The 19,999-nt window shown below is 54.3% G+C and overlaps 1 protein-coding gene across 9 annotated transcripts in view; it reads right to left on the bottom strand.

The window, feature by feature from the left end:
- Positions 1–19,999, bottom strand: part of SYT7 (synaptotagmin 7) — a 60,879-nt gene that overhangs the window by 26,986 nt on the left and 13,894 nt on the right. For all 9 annotated transcript variants that reach the window (XM_019656028.1, XM_019656027.1, XM_019656033.1 and 6 more), the window contains exons 2-3: positions 7,487–7,590; positions 3,265–3,344 (exon numbers count right to left, since the gene is read on the bottom strand). In XM_019656028.1, the coding sequence (XP_019511573.1) occupies positions 3,265–3,344; positions 7,487–7,590 (184 nt within the window). The remainder of the gene's footprint in view (positions 1–3,264; positions 3,345–7,486; positions 7,591–19,999) is intronic.

The following is a 19,999-nucleotide window of genomic DNA, read 5'->3' as shown; positions in this document are numbered from 1 at the left end:
GAGAGGGGCAGGGCCCCGGGGTGTGGTGTGGTAGGGGGTGCGGGGAGGAGAGGGTGCTGGTTTCTGTCTGTAAAGTGCTGAAAGATAGGTCCGACCCTGCCACCAAATTCCTGGGCCCCATCTCCTCCGGCCTCAGTCTCCCCGCCTGTCAAACCAGAGGGTTGGCTGTGACTACTAAGCCAGCGAGCTCTCCTGCAGCGGGTGGAGGCCTCCGTCCGTTCTGGGAGAGCCGAGGTTCTCCCTTCTTCCATCCACTTCCCCTGGGCAGCTGCTGGGGCAGGCCCAGCGAACTGCCCGTCGATCCCCTCTTCCCATCGGCCTGAGGTCCCCCAGCCTCCTCTGCTCTCTCCCACCTTGGGAAATGCGGCCTTCGCACACGGTGGGCAGGATCTCAGCTGAGCTGGAGACCCTCTCTGCTCATTGCCAATGTGGTGGTTGGGTCACGGCCTTCCTCCCCGGAAAAGGGAAGCGTCTCCAGGCCTTGACCTTGGTGAGGGTGTGGCCAGGGTCACAAGGGCCCTTCAGGTTCTCTGTTCTGGGGCCTGTGTGAAGGGAGCCTGCCCTTCTCTGGGGGGACAATGAACAGAATCAGCCTCAGGTCCTTGGCATGTCCCTGGCCGGGCAGCCTCTCCCCGTGCCCCTGTACCTTTCCAAGGTGGAGCTGCTTGGCCTGGAAGGGATCCTCTGCCCCAGTGTTCCCACCCCTTCCCGCTCGGTGACATGTCCTATGGAAGCTGCCAGAAGGCACGGCCTGGAAACCCCAGGAGCTGAGGACAAGTTGGACCTTGATTTTGGTTCTCAACCTCAGACTCAGAAACAAAGGCGAGACAGACAGAGAAGCCAGGCTGGGCCTCCCTGGTGTGGACAGTCTCTGTCCAGAGTATACCTTGGAAATGTCTCACAGGGGACCCTGTGACCAGGGCTCAAAGCCAAAGCCCTCAGCCAGCTCGCAGGGGCAGTGGGGGCCAGGGATGAGCGAGGCAGGCCAGGCCCTCAGCAGTGGGAGGCCCCGGCCTGGGGAGGCTCCCCTGACAGAAGACCCTATTCCCACCAGAGACATCCTTTGGTCCCCCTTCCCAAGTGTAACAGAGAGATGGAACAGTTGGAAGACCTCCTTCCCTTTCCCCTCTAACTCTCCAGAACCAGGGGCCATCCAACCCTAGGACCAGAGAGCAAGATTCACCCAGGGTCATCCCTGCCACCCTATGTGCCAAGGAGTTCCAGGGTCCCTCAGGCTGTCCACGGCAGTAATAGAGAAGAGGAGCTTTCATTAAATAAGTTTGTGAAACACTGGTTCCTTCAGTGCAGGACTTCTCATAGTCTTTAAGGTATCCACGAATATCAGTATCTCCAAGAGGGAGCTAGAGTGTGCAGTGTTTCCCAAACTTAGCTGGTCATGGAACCCTTGATTTGTGGAATAACTATTATTTATGGGGCACCAGTGCTTTGCGGAACACAATTGGGGAAGCAGTGATAAAGAATGCAGCTTCCCGGAAACTCTGACAATCCAATCCCTTTAAAGGAGACCCTAAGCCCATGGGGAGATTGTGCAGTGGGTAAATCTCACTTCCTGCCACTCCCTTGGCTTTGGGCCCAGGCAAGAGGCAAAGGCCTAGGAACCTGGGGACAGTAACATGAATGGTGGCTTCCTTCCCCTGGGGCAGAGGGTCTGACAGCTCAGCAGGGTGGGAGGGGGCAGGGGCTGCAGGGCTGTAGGCAGGTGGGGGACAGCCCACTATTGCCCTCACTTCATCGTAGAGAGCCCTCATGGGTTCTGTCCCAGCCTGCAGGGCCCTGCTGCCCACCCAGCCCCTTGTGGGAAATCCTGTCTCCTCCCGTGGACCCTTTCCAGGACTCCTGGTCCTGCTACACACTCCCCTGTCCAGGAAGGTTATGGTCACCTGCTAGAGACAGCCCCCCTGGTCCAGGCCACGTCTACACACTCAGTTAGGGGCTTCGCCTGGAGGAGGCGCAGGTGCTGGGCTGGCCCAGCGCTCCCCCCACATGGTTCCTCCGCCTTCAGAAAGCCTGGAGCCTGGGCTCTGCAACAGACCCTGAGATCTGCCAGCTCCGGCTTTGAAGACTGGAGAGTGTGCAACAAAACCCAGCTTCAAAGGCTTCCCGTGGCCTCCTCGGGAGCCTCTTCCCCACCCCGAGCCTGGCCCACCCCTCCACTCACCCGCCCCCAACAGACACACACCCAGCAGCTTCTGTGAAGGCTCCGAACAGGGTCAGGGCAAGAGATGAAAAAAAGGAAGGGGCAAGGAGGGGCGGAGAGGGAAGCCCTTAGGGGCCGGGAGAGGAAAAAGGGAAGTCGGGAGAGAGAATGGGAGAAAGGAGGGTCGGGGAAGGGCAGAAGGGAAGGGGAGGGCGAGGGCCAGGGCCAGGGCCAGGGCCAGGGCCAGGGCCGTGGCTGGCAGGGTAAGATGGAGGCGCCCCCAGCCCTGCCTCTGCCTGACAGCCTCCCCATGAAGGCCTAGGCTCAACAGAGGAAGAGGCCGTTGGCCAGAGGGCAGAGAGTCCTCTAGAGAGAGCCCCGTATTTCCAGATCCCCCAACCAGGTAGGGCAAGGGGACTTCTCCTGGTATCTCCCAGGGACCCTTAGCAGAGGGCTGGCCCAGGTGGTCCACAGTGGAAGGGGGTGACGTGGAAGGGTCCATGCAGTGGGGACGAGGGGTGTTGGGGGAGGGGAGTGGCCCAGCACCAGGCCTGCCCCCCCTCCTCCAGTTCACCCTGAGAACATGGATGGGGTCTGAGAAAAGAGCAGGAGAGCTGGGTGGGGGTTGGGCATGGTGTATGTGATATGAGGGTTGGACGGAGGAACCAGCAACCAGGGTTGAGAAGGAGGCAGTCAGTGCTGGGAGAGCAGCCGGAAAACAGGGCTGGAACATTGCGAGGGTCTGGGGGGCACAGGAAGAGAAGGTGGATCCCTGAAGACACCCTGAGGTGTGGGGAGTGAGCATGGCACCAGGGTGTGTGTGTGGGGGTATGTGTGTGTTGGTGAGTGTGTGTGTGTTGGGGGTGTATGTGTGTTGGGGTGTGTGTGTTGGTGTGTGTGTATGTGTTGGTGAGTGTGTGTATGCTGGTGTGTGTATGTGTGTATTGTGTGTTGGTGTGTGTGTGTGTGTGTGTTGGTGTGTGTGTGTGTGTGTGTGTGTATTGTGTGTTGGTGTGTGTGTCCAGATCTGGGGAGGGGCAGGGGCTCCTCCCACCTGGGTTGCCTGCGTGTCCCCCCCCCTCCCCGACTCGCAGCCTGGCACCTACTTGATGGCCTTCTTCTCATTGCGCCCACGCCCTGAGTCTGGCGTGCCCACCGTCTCCAAGGAGTTCTTGTAGCGTTTGCCCTGTGGAGATAGCACCAGGTCACTCCTGGGACACAGAGCTGTACCCCACCTGCCTCCCCAGCACGCCCCCCCACCCCGGGAAGGGGAGTAGACTGGAGCCCAGCCTTGCCAACAAGGTCGGGGGCCAAGGTGTGAGGGTATCACCACCGTGGGGTGCCAGCCCACCAATACTTGCTCTTTGGTTGCCGCTCCTAGGCCCCACTGAGACCTAAGACCTGCCCTTCCCCCTTGGACTGCACCCCACCCCTGACCCCAGAGATGGGGCCTCTCCCGTCCCTCTGTCTCCTGGGGCTCTGGCCTGGCTCCCAGAAACACATCTCTCTCTGCCACAGACAGACGGCTCTCAGGCGCCTGGCCACGTCACACTGGCCACGTCACCACCCCCAGATGGTGGGGTGGCATCCTGCAGGGCAAGGTTGGCAGTGGCCAGTGATGTGAGCCTAGGGGGCAGGGAGCGGGCCATGCCCGTCATTGTCGGGGGTCCTTGTACGCAGGGGATGGGAGGCAGTGCAGGGCCTGAGCACTCTCCTATGCGGGAAAACAGCCTTGGGAAGAAAGGCTGCCCACTGACTCTGAGGCGGGGCAGCCTGAGCAAGCCCCCCAGAGTCCCTCACACCAGCAGGAGTTGGGGGAGGGAAGGGGCAGGGCAGGACCAGGTGGGCACACCAGGTCCCTGACTCGTGGAAGGGCCCTGGCTGCAGCGGCAACTGGGCCGGCTGCCTGGAAGGTGAGCACCATTCACCTTCTCGGTTTGGGTTTCTAAATTTAGCTCATGCAGAGCCTGGCACCATTAACATTCCTGGCTGCCACCAAGTGTCCTCAAGCACAACTCTGGTCCATGGGCGGTGGGGATGGGCGCTGTGCAGGGGCTGGGGCTGCCCCCGCAGTCCATTCTCCCACTGGGCACTGGCCTGCCCCCGCCCAGCCGAGTGGGGACACACACACGTTCCCCCAACATCCAGTCATGTGCACCAGCACCACAGCCACAACAGTCAATTATTCTATTCTCCCTAAAGCAAAATAAAAGCCACACAGCCGGTTTCCTGGTGCTCCTGCCAGCGGTAGCCCCTTCCTGGGCTCGGCAGCCTGTTTAGGGAGTACAGCAGCTCAGTGGCGCTCCCCTGAAGGGTGTGTGGGGCGGGGGAAGGGCCCTCATACTACCTCCAGCTCCCCTAGGTCTCAGGGGTGCCAGGGTCCTGGTCCCAGCACTGCCCCACATTCCGCACGTCACCTTAGTCAAGTCCCTTGTCCTCTGCGGCCTCCTTTTCCTGCTCTCTGAAATGCTGTGGTGTCACGGGAGGAGCCCTGGGTCCCTCATGCTTCAGGGTTCTCATCACAGATATTACTTTTCTCCTTACGTTCTTCAGCTCCCACCCCTGATCTGTGGCTGCTGTGGCGCCCAACAGCAGGGACCGGATAGCCTCTAGTACTGGGTGTGCACCCTGGTACCCAGCAGTTCTCAAAACTATCAACCGGGAGCGTCCCTCGGGCACCCCACTCACCCCGAGGTCCAAGCCCCTGGCTGTTGTTGCCTCTGAGCCAGAACTTTGAGAGTTAAAAAAAACAGAGCTGCTGTGTCCTCTGGGTCCACAAAAGCTGCCCTTTCTCAGCTCCATCTCTGATCCTTTCCATCATTACCCGGACGTTCAAATCCCAAACAATTCCTAGTTCCAACTGGGACGATCAGAGCCTAGAGCCCTCCCTGGCAGTCAAGCGCCCTTTTCAGGCCGGACCCTCAGGCAGGAGCCCTGCCCCCACTACTCTTCAGCACTTCAGTGTGGGGCCCCTGCTGAGGGCCCCCTAACTCTACCCCTCACCTCCTCTCCTCCTCTCCTCTTTCTTCCTAGTCTTTGCAGGATACTGGCCCTGATAAGCACTCTCTTCTAAGGCTGGTCAGCTGTCCTTCCTGAAGGCCAGGCATGGCTGGGGTGGGCTGCCTGGCCACCCCAGGGCCACTCCTCTTCCTTCCACAGCTCAGAGAACCCTCCCCTCAGGTTGCAACTATCACTGCAGCAGGAGCTGGGGTGCTATGGAGGACAGGAACCAGGGACAGAACTTGACTGGGGGGGCGGGGCGAGGGGAGTTAACAGGGCAAGGATAGGAACCTCAGCCGGGGTCCAAGAGACATCAGACAGCTTCTAAGCAGTCTATACCACCAGCCTGCTCATCAGGGAGGAGGGTTGGCCAGGCTGATCTGGAAAAAGCCAGCTGGAGATTAAGGAAGTTATTAATGTTTAGAAATGGGATCTGGGCTGTCAGGGTATCACATCACTGCTGCTGAGGGGACAGGCGGGCACGGGGAGCCCAGCAACTGTGCAGGGCACATTTCAAAGCCCCTTCCATGGAGCCGGGAGACAGCCTGGGCAAAATGCTCCCTGGCTTCTGTGACCTGGGGGTGGGGGAGGGTGGTGGCAGGACTGAGGGCTTGGGCAGCTCAGAGGAGCAAGTCAAAAGGGCAGGCAGTGGTCTGGACCCCTGGAGAAGTTGGGAGGAGGGGCTGGGACCAGGGGAGGTTCTGCATCTCTCAGCTGCCCGCCTGCTCCAAAAGCTGTCACCTTTAAACTGTCCCAGGCGAGGGAGGTTGGGGACGAGGCTCTCACCACACACACACACACACGCACACACGCACACGCACACTCTGGAGCACTTACCAGGGTCAGCTCACTCAGGGAACATGATAAGATGAGCCCCATCCCACTATGCAGGGGTGAACAGACACACACACCACACCAATACCTTCCAAGTCCACACACTCAGTACAAAGACCCCCACTCAAGGTCACCGGCAACACCTGCTCATACACCTTCCCCTGCCTTCAAATACAGACAGACAGACTGCCTAACGGACACAACAAGATGTACAGGGCTGCAGCGCATGCTCAGCCACTCCCTCGGCCTCTGAGGACACTCACATACACAGAGGCATGTGGCCAAGCCCCACACTCTACCTCCCCTGAAATTCTGAGGCAGACGCAGCCACAGGAGATCCAGGAACAATGCAGGGCAGCCAGCCTGGCTCCACCTGAAAGCAAGGAGCCACTGGGTCCCAGCACACACTCGGAAGCATCTGCTTGAAGTTGTACATCCCGGGGTGGAGAGTCAAGTTCCCAATTTCTGAGTTTGCGTTTCCTGAGGGAGGCACGCTGGGTCCATATCCAGGAGCAACTGCCCCTTCTTTTCCATAAGAGTGGGGCGTGAAGCCCCCACCCACAGAGTGCCACGGCCAAAGCCCTCCTCCCTTGTCTTTAAGGCCCCTCTGTGGCTGCACAGGGAGAGAGTGGGGCTCCCAGAGTGGTACCCTGCTCTTACTCCTACCATTCTCAATCTGGGGGATGGAAGGTACCTGCCAGGGACTCTTCCACACCTACCCCCGGGAAAGGTCCCAGCCCTGGAAGCCCTCCCCGCCCACCTTCGGGGATGTCCCCCTGCAGCCCCTCGCAGTCTCCACCGCATTTCTGGGCTGGGGCGGCAGGACGGGATTTCTGTGAGGGTCTCCGGGGGCGGCCACCCTCAGGGAGCTGTGGGCTACGGGCGGGCGGCTCAGCCCGGCTCCCCCTCCCGGCGCCCTCGGTGATGAATATCCCTCCTGATAGTCTCGTTACTTATTAATGGCCTGATCCTGCTCGTCAATTCTCCAGCTCTCGTTAAAAATGAAAAGAAGCGGTTTGTGCTTGTACAAACCCTGAGAACCAGGATGGATGTAGGGGCGCTGGGGGTGGGGCGGGGTGGGCGCCGCCGCCTCATTGGCCAGGAGACACGGCTCGACCACGCCCAGCCCTGGGGAGGGCAGCGGACCGAGGGGAGAAGGCCTCGATTCTCAGTCTGCGCTTGTGTGCCTGCGGCTTTTTTCTGCGGGAGATTGGGCGTGTATGCGTGGAGTGGAGAGCGTGCGAATGCCCATGAGATCCATGTCTGTCCGCGAATGTCCGTAGGTATGTGGCTCTGGGTGTACACGCAGACATATGGGGCCAACACCTAGGCAAACGCAGTGCCTGCGTGCCGGTGTGAATTTCTACGCAAGTGTGCCTGACCATGTGAGCAGGTGGGTCATCTACACACGCCCTTGAGAGAGTTCAGGAGCCTGTAATTGTGGGGGGCGGGGTGCAGGGCCAGGCCCCGCCCCCGGGCCCTCAGGAGCCTCACCAGTTTGCGCTGACACCAGTGGCAGAGGCCGCAGAGGACGACAGTGACGCTAAGGCTGACGGTGATGATGGCAGAGACCAGCAGGACATCGCGGGTGGGCGCCCCTGGGGAGGACATGCACAGGTCAGACCCTCATTGGCCAGAGCCAACCACCCTCCTTTGGCCCAGAGCCCCCCAGAACAACCACAGTATCCTTCCAACTGTCTCCTACACTGGGAGCTTTGAGCAAGTTCTACTGCCAGTTCTTTTTGGCTGGCTGATCCTGGGACGTCTCTTTTCCTCTCTGTGCCTCAGTTTCCTCATCTGTAAAATGGGGGTATTATGCTGGTTGGCCTCTCTCCTGGTCTCTTCCTGCATGGGCCCATAGCATCCATACCATCCCCCAAATCTGACATCTTTCAAAGGAGAGGCCAAGTGTGCCGAGAGGCCAAGTGTGCCCCGAGCCCACCAGGCTCTACAGGCCCTCTGAATCCCTCTAAAATAGCCACTGCTTCTTTAAGGCCTTCCTGCCAAACACAGTTCCATCCCCTCCCATCCATACTCTGAGCCGCCCATACTCTGAGCCACAACTCCAGCTGAATTTGCTCAAACAGTGATCATGAGCTCCTACAGCCCCTCTGAGGACATCTGCCCTATGGGCACTAACAGACACTCTTAACTGTCTGGCTAAGACTCAACAGCCATGGGTACCTTCAAAGAGGAAATGTCTGGAACCCTCTGATCAGCCCTCACCTCCGTCAGCCCAACTTTCCTTGGGCTGGAAGCCCACCCAGCTGACCTCTGCACACCACACACCCCATCCCTTAGTCCCTGAGCTCATTGTTTGCCATCTCCTACACGCTCACGTGGCAGCCCAGCAGCTTCCATTCTAAGAGCTCGGGGGTCCTATACTTCAGGAGTGCAAATCTTCACGGACCTGCCCTAAGAGAAAAATCCCAGGCTTCTGTGCAAATCCCACCTCTCGCTCTCTGTGTGGCTTTGGATGAGTCACATAACCACTGTTTTCTCCCCTGCAATGCAAATTAAACCTTCTCCCTAACCTTCTCACAGGTGGTTATAAACATGAGTCCAAACCAAATGTAAGGAAGGCGAAACGTGACCAGAAATGATCCTGTGGGGAGTTGAGTGAGAATGGTGCAGATTACATGTGCACTGTAAATATGTGTGCACTGGGATGCGTCCTCAAGTCAAGGAGACGCTGTTTATTTACAGAGGAGCCTGTGTGGGCTTTTTGGTGGCAGTGATGGTGGTAATTAAGAGCTGACGATAGCTGTCTGGTCCTGGTTCCTGTGGTTTCAGCTTCTGGCCTCCGGTCTATCTGGCTTTGTTGTGGGGCCTCAGGAGCAGGGCTCAGAGGTCATCCCAGCTCTCAGGACCATCAGGGCTCCCTCCCACTACCACTCGGGCACCCTGGGCACCTGGGTCGCTACCTACTCTCCCTTCCCAATTTCCTGAGCCTTCCACCTGTGGGAAAAGGCCATCCTCACCTGGCCCCCACCTATCTACCTGCCAGGCCAATTAAATTTCCACTTGTCCTGAGTCCACAGCCTCAGCCCCCAGGAAGCCCCTGTAACCAATTCACTGTCAACCTCAGGGCCCACAGCACCTGAGAACTTTGACTTGGACAACCTGCAGACACCACAGAACTGGTCCAGCCCTTCCCTTCCCCAGGTGGAGGAGCACATTTGCCAACGTCCTCAGGCCAAATGGGATGCCTCCATCTTTAACCTCCAGGCTTCTGGGGGGCAGGGGGGGAACGTGGGCAGGACAAGTGGAGAAAGTGATGGCCACAATACCACAGGGCATGCCACCAAGGCCCCAAGATGCAGAGCTGTGGTAAGGAGATGGGCTTGTGTGCCTTCGGGAAGAGGGCCTGTGCTTTTTCCAGCTCTCTCCACAGGAACTGCCTGCCCCTGTCCCACTGGAAGGGTCTGGGGGTGTCATTTGGGTTGTTGAACTCCCTTTTCAATAAAGTAAATTCCATTCTAGGGCTGAGCTTTCTTTAATCACTATCTATTGAGAATCTACCATGAGGTAGAGAGGACAGGCAAGAATTCAGCTAGTTATTTCTTAGTATGTTGAGTGCCCCAGAACCAGCGAGTGGCAAGACACCAGCCTGGCACTCCAGGCTCCAAAATATCTGAGAAAAAGACCCAAGTGTGAGTAGAGCCTCTGCCTCTTTTTTTTTTTTTAATGGTCACTTTTTAAAAATTTTTAATTGAGGAACAGTGTCTTTTTCCAGGACCCATCAGCTCCAAGTCAAATAGTTGTTTCAATCTAGTTGTGGAGGGCGCAGCTACTTGGCCCATGTGGGAATCAAACCGGCAACTTTGGTGTTATGAGCCCGCGCTCTAACCACCTGAGCTAACCAGCCACCCCTGTCTTTTTTTTTTTAATTATTTATAGACAGAGGGTGCCAAAAATTGTATATACATTTTAAGAAAGGAAAAACTGTATTAACATTGTAATGCTCAATATTTACCTATAACAAAAGAGGAATACACATCACATTTGATTTCTGCAATTACAAGTGGTGCTCAAAGTGGTTCCCATCGACGTAAGTTTAATACAGTGTTTTCCTTTCTTAAAATGTGTATACATTTTTTTGGCACCCTCTGTATATAAATATATGATCAGCAAATACGGTGAATGTTTAAATTTAAAAAAATTATTACAGTAAAAGACACATTGCCATTAATCCCCCTGAAGATACTCCCCCTCGTTTTCAACGCACTTATTCCATGGTCCTTGCCACTTTCTGAAGCAGTTCTGGAAGTCCTCTTTCATGAGTGTCTTTAGTTGCACTATTGTGGCTGCCTCGATGCCCTGGATCATTTTGACTTTAGGGAAGAGCCAGAAGTCACACGGTGCCAGATCCAGTGAATAAGGTGGATGAGGACACACCGTAATGTTTTTGACAGAAATTGCCATACCAGAAGCGATGTGTAACACGAAGCATTTTCATGATGGAGAATGAAGTAAAGACACTCACAAAAGAGGACTTCCAGAACTGCTTCAGAAAGTGGCAAGAACCATGGGATAAGTATGTTCGAAGCAAGGGGGATTAATGGCAATGTGTCTTTTAGTGTAATAAATTTTTTTATTTAAATATTCACTGTATTTTTTTATCACGCCTCATGTATATATATATATATATACATACATATATACACATATATATACATACAGAGTGCCCAAAAAAATGTATGCACATTTTAAGAAAGGAAAACTGTATTAAAATTGTAATAATATGTACTGAAAACAAAAGATGAATACAAGTCACGTTTCACTTCTGCAATTACAAGAGGTGCTCAAAGTGGTTACCATCAGAGTCCAGACACTTCTGATCATGGCGAACTACTGCTTGAGCAATGTTGACCAATGTGTCCACTTGTATACATTTTTTGGCACCTCCAGCACACACACACACACATATATGCGCTTTTAAATTTATTTTTCAATTATAGTTGACAAGCCTCTGCCTCTTAATAGCTGTGTGGCCTTGGGCAAGTTTCTTAATCACTCACGGTCTCCAATTTCTCCTTTATAAAGATAAAAATGGCATCCATTGCTAGCACTCAACCGACAGGTATTATTACTGGGGTTGTTGGTGTCAGTTTTGTCACAGGTGTAAACAGAGGGCTCTGGGAGAACAAACGAAGAAGTGGCTGATGGACTGGGGAGCTATCTGGGAAGGCTTCCCCGAGGAGGCCGCGTTTGGTGTGGTGTGGGGGCTGGGGCTGCGGCAAGGGTAGGGCGTTCTGGGCAAACGGAATAGCAACAGCAAGGGCAAGGCGAGGGAGGGGAGCGGGGTGAGAAGTGTCAGCCACATTGTCTGAGGAGTTGGACTAGATTATGGGGTATGAAGTGTGGAGACCAGGCTGGGAATGAGAATAGGGCCTGATGGGAGTCTTTCAGGCTGAGGGGCGTGATTTCTTAGGCCATGGGCGTCATCAAGTTTGTGAGCAAGGGAGTGGCAGGATCAGCGTGGGTGTCAGCAAGCTCACGAGCTGGTAGTTGTGCAGCTGTGGTAGGAGGCCACTCTCCAGTTGGGTTCCTCGCCACACACGCACCTCCCGGCCATGGGGCAGTTCTCAAAGAGGTCTCCTCCCTGAAGCTCCCTCCTCTCTCTGCCAAACAAGGTCCTTTTCAAAAACTGCTCATCACCCTCTGCTGTAGGCTGGAGAGCTCCTGAGAACAGAGCCTGTCAATCCTAGAAGCCAGTGGGCATCCTCTGAATGGCTCCCAGAGACCCAGGGAATGCCCATCTTAAGCCATTAACATTCTGTGGCATGCAGAATGAGCCCTGGGCTTGGAGCACTAGGCTGAGACCCTATTCTGGCCACTGAGCAGCTGTGTGGCTGTGGGCAAGGTGTTCAACCTCTCCGACATCAGTGACTTCGTCTGTGGAAGAGCTGACCCTTCCTCGCTCTGATGACGAGCAGGTGTTCTAGGAGTTCCACATGAGGTAATAACTTAGTCCTCAACTGAGGTAAGCATTATGGTTATCCCCATGTTACAGATGGGGAAACCGAGGCACAGAGGGGTCAAGTACCTTGCCCAAGGTCATTCAGATAGGTGGTAGAGCCATGGTTCGAACACAGGCAGTTTGGCTCAGTCTACACTCTTTGTTTTGTGTGCTCTTGGGAACCCCCAGGGTTCCCAGGAATTTCTCAGGGGATATGGAGGTAGATGCTAAGTAGATGAGGCTGTGGTCCCTCAAGCCCTCAATATCCAAAACAGCATCATTTCCCTGTTTTACATTTTGGGCTTTTGCAGACAATTCCACTTGAAGAAAGGGATGTGTTGCTAAGGAGAGTTGACCCCCTCGAGGGTGGTGACCCTGGGATCCCCTGCAGCAGGGGTGGATGCCATCATCTTTCAAGCAGCTGGCCCACCAAGATCCCCAGGCTCCCTACCATTCCTCAGGCAGCCCTAGAAGCCAGGGTGAAACAAACACTTGTCATTGCAAATTGCATTGTTGCTGTGAACAAAAGTGACACAATGTTCTCGGCCAACACGTGATGTTGCCATCAAGGGGAACAAGCATGTTCTCACCTGCCAGCCAGAGTGAAACCATCCCCAAAGGATGGCGTCAATGTCTCAGCTGGAAGGGACCTCGGAAATCATGGGGTCAGGCCCCATCCATGCACAAATGCCCTGGGCAGGGGCAGGCCCTCCATGGATGGGCACTGTTAGGGAGGGCCGCTGTGCCTTGCACTGAGCTGAATCTGTCTCCCTAGAACTTTCCCTCATGGTCCTAACCTTGCCCTCCAGAGCTGGTGGAAACACAATGGCTCCCTCTGCCACATGACAGGCCTCCAAATCCTTGCCAACTGCTCTCATGTCCCCGTCCAGTCTTCTCCAGGCAAGCCCGCCCCAGCCCTTCTAAACCCTTCCTCTGATGACATACATGGTTTCAAGTCCCCTTAGCGTCAGCATATTAACATTTGGGGAAAGAGAATATTACAGCCCTAGTCAGCCTTTTGACAGGGTTGATTTCCATGACCTATCCTTGGGCAGAGGAGACATCCTGGGTCCCAGGGGCGAGACAAACAAGGGCAGACAGATGACATCAGGAGACCTGGGCGGCAGGGTGAGCCAGGCGCGAGGAGAACCAGGCCTCCTGGGTCCAATCCCAGGGGTATCCTGGGAATGAGGTGTGAGTTCAGGCACACTGTTGCCCCTCTGCCCAGGCCTGTGGCAGACATGTCAGCTGATCAGAGCTTAAGATTAATGGAGTCCTGTAGGCTTTGCCAGGTCCTGTGGGCAGAGCCTGTGCTCCTGACCGTGCCACTCCCCAAGGAATTCTCAAGGTAAAGCCTGTGTGCTCCAGGAGGCAGTCCACCTCTGAGAGTGGAAAAGATGCTCACACAGTCTTCCCCTCTAGTATGTCAGCTCCATGAGGGCCAGGCTTGCTATCCTGTCCACCACCGTCTTCCTAGCACCAAGAACAGGGTCGTACAAATAGTAGGTGCTCAATAAATGCTTGTTGAAAGAACGAGTGAGGAGGAATCCCAGGCCTCTAGGAATACTGATGCTCATAGAGGCTACCATTTATTAAGCATCTACTGTCTACCAGATACAGGGTCCATGAAGGCAGGGGCTATATCTGCTTTGCTCATTCCAGGATCCTCTATGACAGGCTGACACATGGGAGGTGCTCAGTGAATACTTGTTGAATGTTCAATTCTTGCATATGTCATATGTTATCTTGCTTGTCACCCAAACAAGATGGGGTGAGAAGAGATGGGAGAAGCTGCAGTGACAGAGTTTGAGAACCTCTCTCTTTTAAACACACACACACACACACACACACACACACACACACACACACACACACACACACACACCAGGACCCCTTCGTTCTTCCTCCTGCCCATCTTTGCCTGACAAGTCCTGATTTTTCCAGACCCAGATAAAAAGCACCTCCTCCAGGAAGCCTTCCATAATCTCCTCAGTGGGAATTAACTTCTCCTGCTTGTGAGCTTCCCTCACCCTGGGCCTGCACCCTTCTTTTAGGGTTCAGTGATGAAGTGTTAAGGCTCTGGAGCCAGACTGTCTGGGCTCAAATTCTGGCTCTTATTCTCCCAATAAGAGCATGCCTTGGTTTCCCCATCTGTAAATGAGAGCTAATAATAGTACAGACCTCATAGGACTATTGTGAGATTTAAAGGAATTAGCACCTATAATGCGCTTAGCTCAGTGCCTGCCACAGAATAAGTAGGCAATAAATACTAGCTAGCTATTATCATAGCATTACCACGTCTCGCTTGGTATTAGAGACATCTGGGGCATGAAGTGTTGAATGAAATACTGAACTAGATACACATCTAGTTTTCCCCATAGGCCGAGGCCACGGGTCATGTCTCACTCAATTCTGTGCATCCTTCCCCCCCATTCACTGCCCCAGGACCTGCCCCAGGGCACGACCAAAATCAAGCATCAGTGAATGCCTATGGCAAGGAATGGGGAGGGCTGAGGCGGGGGTAGGGGGATGGGGCAGGTGGCAGGGGGTTGGGGGACAGCTGGAAGGCAGGCTGGACTTCAGGTGTGAACTGCAAACCTAGCCCCGTCCCTTGCCAGGGCTCTGCCCCCACTCCCAATTCCTTCTCATCTCCTCAGCAAGCCATGATTTATGGATAAATAGAATCAAACAGGGCGGCTGGCTGCTGGGAGGCCTGGCGGAGTTGCTGGAGAGGGAGTGAACTTCTGTGGGCAAGCTCACCAGCTGCCCCAGGGGAACGGGAGGGGAGCCGGAGGAGGAGCAAGTCCACACACTTGCAGGTCACAGATACTGACACCCATGGCGCGCGCTCTCGCTCTTGCGCTCTCTCTCTCTCTCTCTCTCTCTCTCTCTCTCTCTCTCTCTCTCACACACACACACACACACACACACACACACACACGCCATGGAAACTCACTCCTTGCACTAACACCCATGCTCACATTCACACACATACACATGCATGGTCACCCTTAGCCAAGGCCTGAGCAGTTGCCCAGCCCACTCTGCCATCTATGGGGTCTCTGTGTTCATACACTTCCTCTAGCCTGGAATTCTCTCCTTATGCCCATTACTTGTCTGTCCATCTGAGGCAGGGCTGTGGACAGGAAGCTGACTTAGAGGCAAATGACCTGGATTCAAATCCTGCCTCTGCTCCTGGCCAACGACCCTGGCATGGCCCATTCTGGGCCTAAGTGCTATACCTTCAAGAGATGATAATAACCCCTGACCTCCCCTGCTGGGGTCCTGTCAGGATCAAATAACAGCTCACATTAATTAAGACATGCCTTTTATGGCAAACACTGTGCCAGGAAGTTTATAAGCACCATCTTGTGTGACCTCCACAACCCTGCACCTTTATTATTCCTATTTCACAAAGGGAGAAACAGTCATGGAGAGTTAGGGCAACCTGAGCCTGTCCTTCAGCACGGCTACAGTGGCCTCCTTGGAGCTGAAGGATGTGACAGCATTCTGTAACTTGCTACACTGTGTGACCTAGCCACACCCACCTTTTCCTTTTCTCCTTCCTTCAAGAAGGCCGTCCTTCACACCTGACGCTTTACCTAAGCTGTTCCGGCTGCCTGGAATGCCCTTACTTCTACTCTCTACCCTCAAGATCCCTAGACAAAGATGGTCTTCATTCCCGCCCACATTTCTTCTGCTTCCCCTGTGGCAATTCTTCCTTGGGTTAATGATTAGCACTTTCTATGTCTTTTCTCCACTGGAAGCACCTGGAGGGCTAAGACCCCAGATCATTCATCTCTGTAGCCCAAGGTCTGATACACAGGAGAGGCTGGATAAGTAAGTGCTGAACAAATGCATGAAATTATTCAAGGTGCCAGATAAGCCCACCTCTTCCAGGAAGCCCTCCCTGATGACATATGCTCACAACAGCCTCTTCCTTTTCCAAACTTGAATGAATTGACCCTCTGTCCAATCCCCTTTTCTTGGGGGTAGTCTTGTTCCCCAAGCAGGACAAAAAGGGGTTGGGTCCTATCTCCCCAGTGCTCAGGGTCGCCTACAGCCCAGGGCACAATACACACAGAAGCTGCTGGACACGCTGGAAATCTGTGCACAGAGGCTCTTTTCCCCAGAATTCACTTGCTCTTACACTCTCCGATGGTGACACGCACATTCCTCATACTAGCCCTTCCAAAGCTGTTCCATCACACCGACACCCTCCCAAACTAGGCTGCTCCCCTTTTTTGGGCACCTCCAGATCCCAGCCTTTATGCTCTTTTGAAAGTACCTTTAATCATAGTAACTAATGTATGCTCAACACTGACTCATGTTCAGTCCTCAGCACCTTTCTGAAGGTAAATACTTTCATGCTTATTTTACAAAGAAGGAAACTGAGGTTCAGAAGGGTTAAATATTTGTCCAAGAGCACACAGCAGAAGAGAGTTAAAGGCAGAATTAACTTGGAGTCTGTAAGACCCCAAGTGCTGCAGCTCTCCCTCTGTTCTACACTCTGGGAGCTGAGCCTCGAAACACATTGCTCTGAGGATAGCAGATAGAGCAGAAAGAAACAGAGTGAACACAAAATAAAGAGCAGCTGGGGAGAGGGCTTCCACTTCCCCAAGAATTTTACCAAAGAGAGCTATGCCTATTTACCCCCAAGCACTTCAGAGATCTCTTTCACACACACCTTTCCTGGGGCCCCTTTCTTCCTCCACTGGTCTCAGTAAAGTACCCGAATTAGAGAGAGGCTCAGTCCACCTAAAGGTCTCAGACCAGGTTGGGGGTTGAGCGGCTGGGGCTGGACAGAGTAGGAGCAGGAAGAAATGGAGGGAGGGGCGCCTGAGGACTCGCCTAGGGTCCTCTCTGTGGTTCTGACTAGGATTCAACGACTATTGGGTTGTCAGAAAAGTCATGACGCATTTTTGCAACGAAAAACATAGAAAACATACGACCTGACTTTTCTGACAACCCAATATTTCATGGTGCTGGGAGTGGTTGGGGCTCCATCTGCCAGAATGTTCCCGTCCTGACCCCTCCTTCTTCCACTTGAGTCTGCACCAGGAGATATCATGCCCCAGCACCTCCCCCATCTTTTGGTAGCTACAGGATGACGTTCCAGGTAGAAAGCAGCGAAAGCTGGAGTTACAGGTTTCCATAGGAAGCACCCCTCCACGTGCATGCTGAGCAGTTGGAAATGGAGGAAGGTGGGAGAGCATTCACAAGTGCAGAGCCTACCAGCACCAGGGCTATGTGGACATGGGAATGCGGGGGCATTTTTTGTGCCTATCCCACCTCCCTCTCTCCTCCTGACCCAGCAGAGAGAGAGAGAGAGAGAGAGAGAGAGAGAGAGAGAACACAGAAAAAGGCATAGTTGGGGAGATAGCAACAGAAAACCAATGAGCTAAACTCTGAACCCCAGACAGCCAGTCAAAGTGCCAGACCTCCTGTCATGATTAATTTTTTGCCCTCTTTTCACTCTAAAACTCCCTGCTCCAGGCCACTCACCTTGGGAATGGGGGCAGCTCATTTCTTGCTATAGGAAAAAGAAAATGAGAAGGACTGGTAGGAGGAAAAAAGAAAAAGAAGGGAGGAGAGCCAGGCACTCATTTCCTAGGAAAGCTGGGCCTTGGCCCTACCCCCATGCCCTCCGGACAGTCTCTCTGAATGTCCTTCAGAAAGCAGCAGAGGCACCCACAACCCCTCCAGCCTCACCCGGGGGCAAGAACAAGGCTGGCAAAAGAGGAGGCCCAAGGGGGATTGTTTTGGAAAGTTACAAGTAGCTGAAAATAGGGGCTTAGCACGAGCAAGTCTCCTCAACCTTGACTGTAATAAAAACAGATAATGCGTGAGTGAGCTAGGGAGAAAGCACTGGCAGGGGCCGCAAAGGCCTGCTGGATGCAGACAGTTTAGAATTCAGAGGAGATGCCAAGTGAGTAAACAGCGAATGAAGGATTATCCGGATGGGCCAGGAGCTGTTCCAGCAAGAAATTGGATGCGGACATGTCAGGATCCACAAGCACTCTGACTCCTCATCAGGGAGTGGGGCCTGAAGAGCTACCAGGGCCTCATCCATGCCTTCTCTACCTCTTCCAGCACAGAGCATGGCCTTGGTAATAATGGCTCCATTTATTCAGTGCAGAACAGTTTACAAAGTGCTCCAGAGTTTACCGAGAGTTTCAAATCTATGGAGGTGATGGGGTATTTTCTCCCCATGACCCCCTCCCCTTACCACAGCCACCCCCACTTCCCACCATTCCTGGCTTAGGGAAGGCTGGTGCATCTGGCTTTAGTCTTCAGCCTCAAAGAAGGCGGAGGGAGAGACAGGCCATCTGCAGACCCCAGAAAGCTGCTGAATCTGGAAGTCATCAGGGTCAAAGCCATTTAGGATGAACAGGGCCAAGTGCCAGCTCTGAGCAGGGAGCCCAGGTTAAAGGGTGTCCAGCCAGGAGTTAGCCTGGAACCTGCCATCCTCTCACCCACCCCTATCTCAAAGCTGATGAGCTGCCTGGGCAGCCATGAAAACAATCACGTCCATCAGAGCAGCAGGAGCCCAGGAAAGGAGGAGCTCAGATGCAGGGCCTCTCCACCAGGAGTGTGGAGCGGGTGCAGGATCAGGGACGTGTGATGATTAAGTGCAGGCCTTGACCACTAGTTACTCCTATGAATAATACATTGTTGTGCCTTGGCCTAAATCAGCATCTTATTGTTATTAATAATACACAGCTGCAAAGAAGCTGGGGTGGGAATGGTGTGCAATACTTGATTCGAGGATCTCAGAGCACTTAAGAGTTCCTCATGCTGATGACTCAATTTCACCTCCCCAAGTCATAGGCTTCCTTACAGACCAGGGCACCTGTTCTACCCCGACACCCTCCCACCTAAGGATTGGAGCCATATTCCATCCGGAGATTCAGACTCTTGACCTGGAGTTTTGGTGGGGGAGGGGGTACATTTAATCTTCAGCAGCTTGAGAGCTCTTAGGGATGCATAATGTGAAGCGGCTGCCAGAGGTGTTTAGGAAGGAGGCGGATAACTAGTGGGAATCCATTTGTGGGAGAGAGGGATGAAAAGAGATGACAGGAGCTGAGTCCAGTTCTGCCACCCATTGAGTCACTGTGGCTGTGTGACCTTAGGCAACTAACTCAATTCTTTGGTCCTAAATAACCTCGTTAGAATATAGGGTGTCTGAGATTCCCTATCAGAGGTGCCATGCTACCATATTTTGGGGTATCATTCCCATGACAAATATTAAGACAGTCGCAACCAAGCACGGCTCCCTGAGCTCTGTCCACGGTACTGAAACAGCTAGCCGGCTCTCTGCCTCTGTCCTTGGTGCTGAAACAGGACTCCGTCCTGGGACCGAGCACTACTCAAGGCCACCCTTAGCATTGCTGCTGGCGAACGGAATCCAACTGACCGGAACCTTTTTCAGGACTGCATCATAGTGGACCCACCTTCCTCTGCCAATTCCTCCCTGATCAGCCCCAAGCTGAAGCCCCACCAGCAACGAATTGACCTCGAGTTCCCTATCCCCCAGTGAGGTCCTCTGATGCCGAGGACCCCAGTCAGCAGGCCGACTCGTGACAAAAAGAGCCTCCCAGCTAATGTAAATGCCATGTTCCATCCCCTCAAGGGGAGCCTGGCGCACCGCCTCCTGGAGGCTGGCGCGGGTACTGGGCTCAGAGCAGGAGCACAGAAGATCCCCAGCGGTGGCGCTGGACGAGTGGGGAAACGAGCTGCAGACGGTCTGGTCCCCGCTGCCCCCTCACCCTCCCCGGGGCAATCCGGCGCTCTGAGCTTGCAGCGCAGCCCAACAGCTGTACGCTCCAGGTTGTCCGTGATCCGGCGATCTTGGGGCGCCACGGTTCACAGTGAAGACTCAACCCAGGTGGGCAACCCAGACCAGACAAAACTTCCTGCTCCCTCCTCCAAGGTGAATGCCATAGACCCATTAAACAAACACAACCTTTTCTCCCAGTGCAGGGCCAGTCCTACCAAGATGAGCACAAAGGCCTGTAATACCCACCCCCCACCCTGGCCCCCCC

Source organism: Hipposideros armiger, unplaced genomic scaffold (assembly GCF_001890085.2).
Source record: "Hipposideros armiger isolate ML-2016 unplaced genomic scaffold, ASM189008v1 scaffold_253, whole genome shotgun sequence".
Taxonomy (NCBI): Eukaryota; Metazoa; Chordata; class Mammalia; order Chiroptera; family Hipposideridae; genus Hipposideros; species Hipposideros armiger.
Note: the sequence above shows the minus strand (reverse complement) of the source record. Positions and strands in the feature narration are given on the sequence as shown.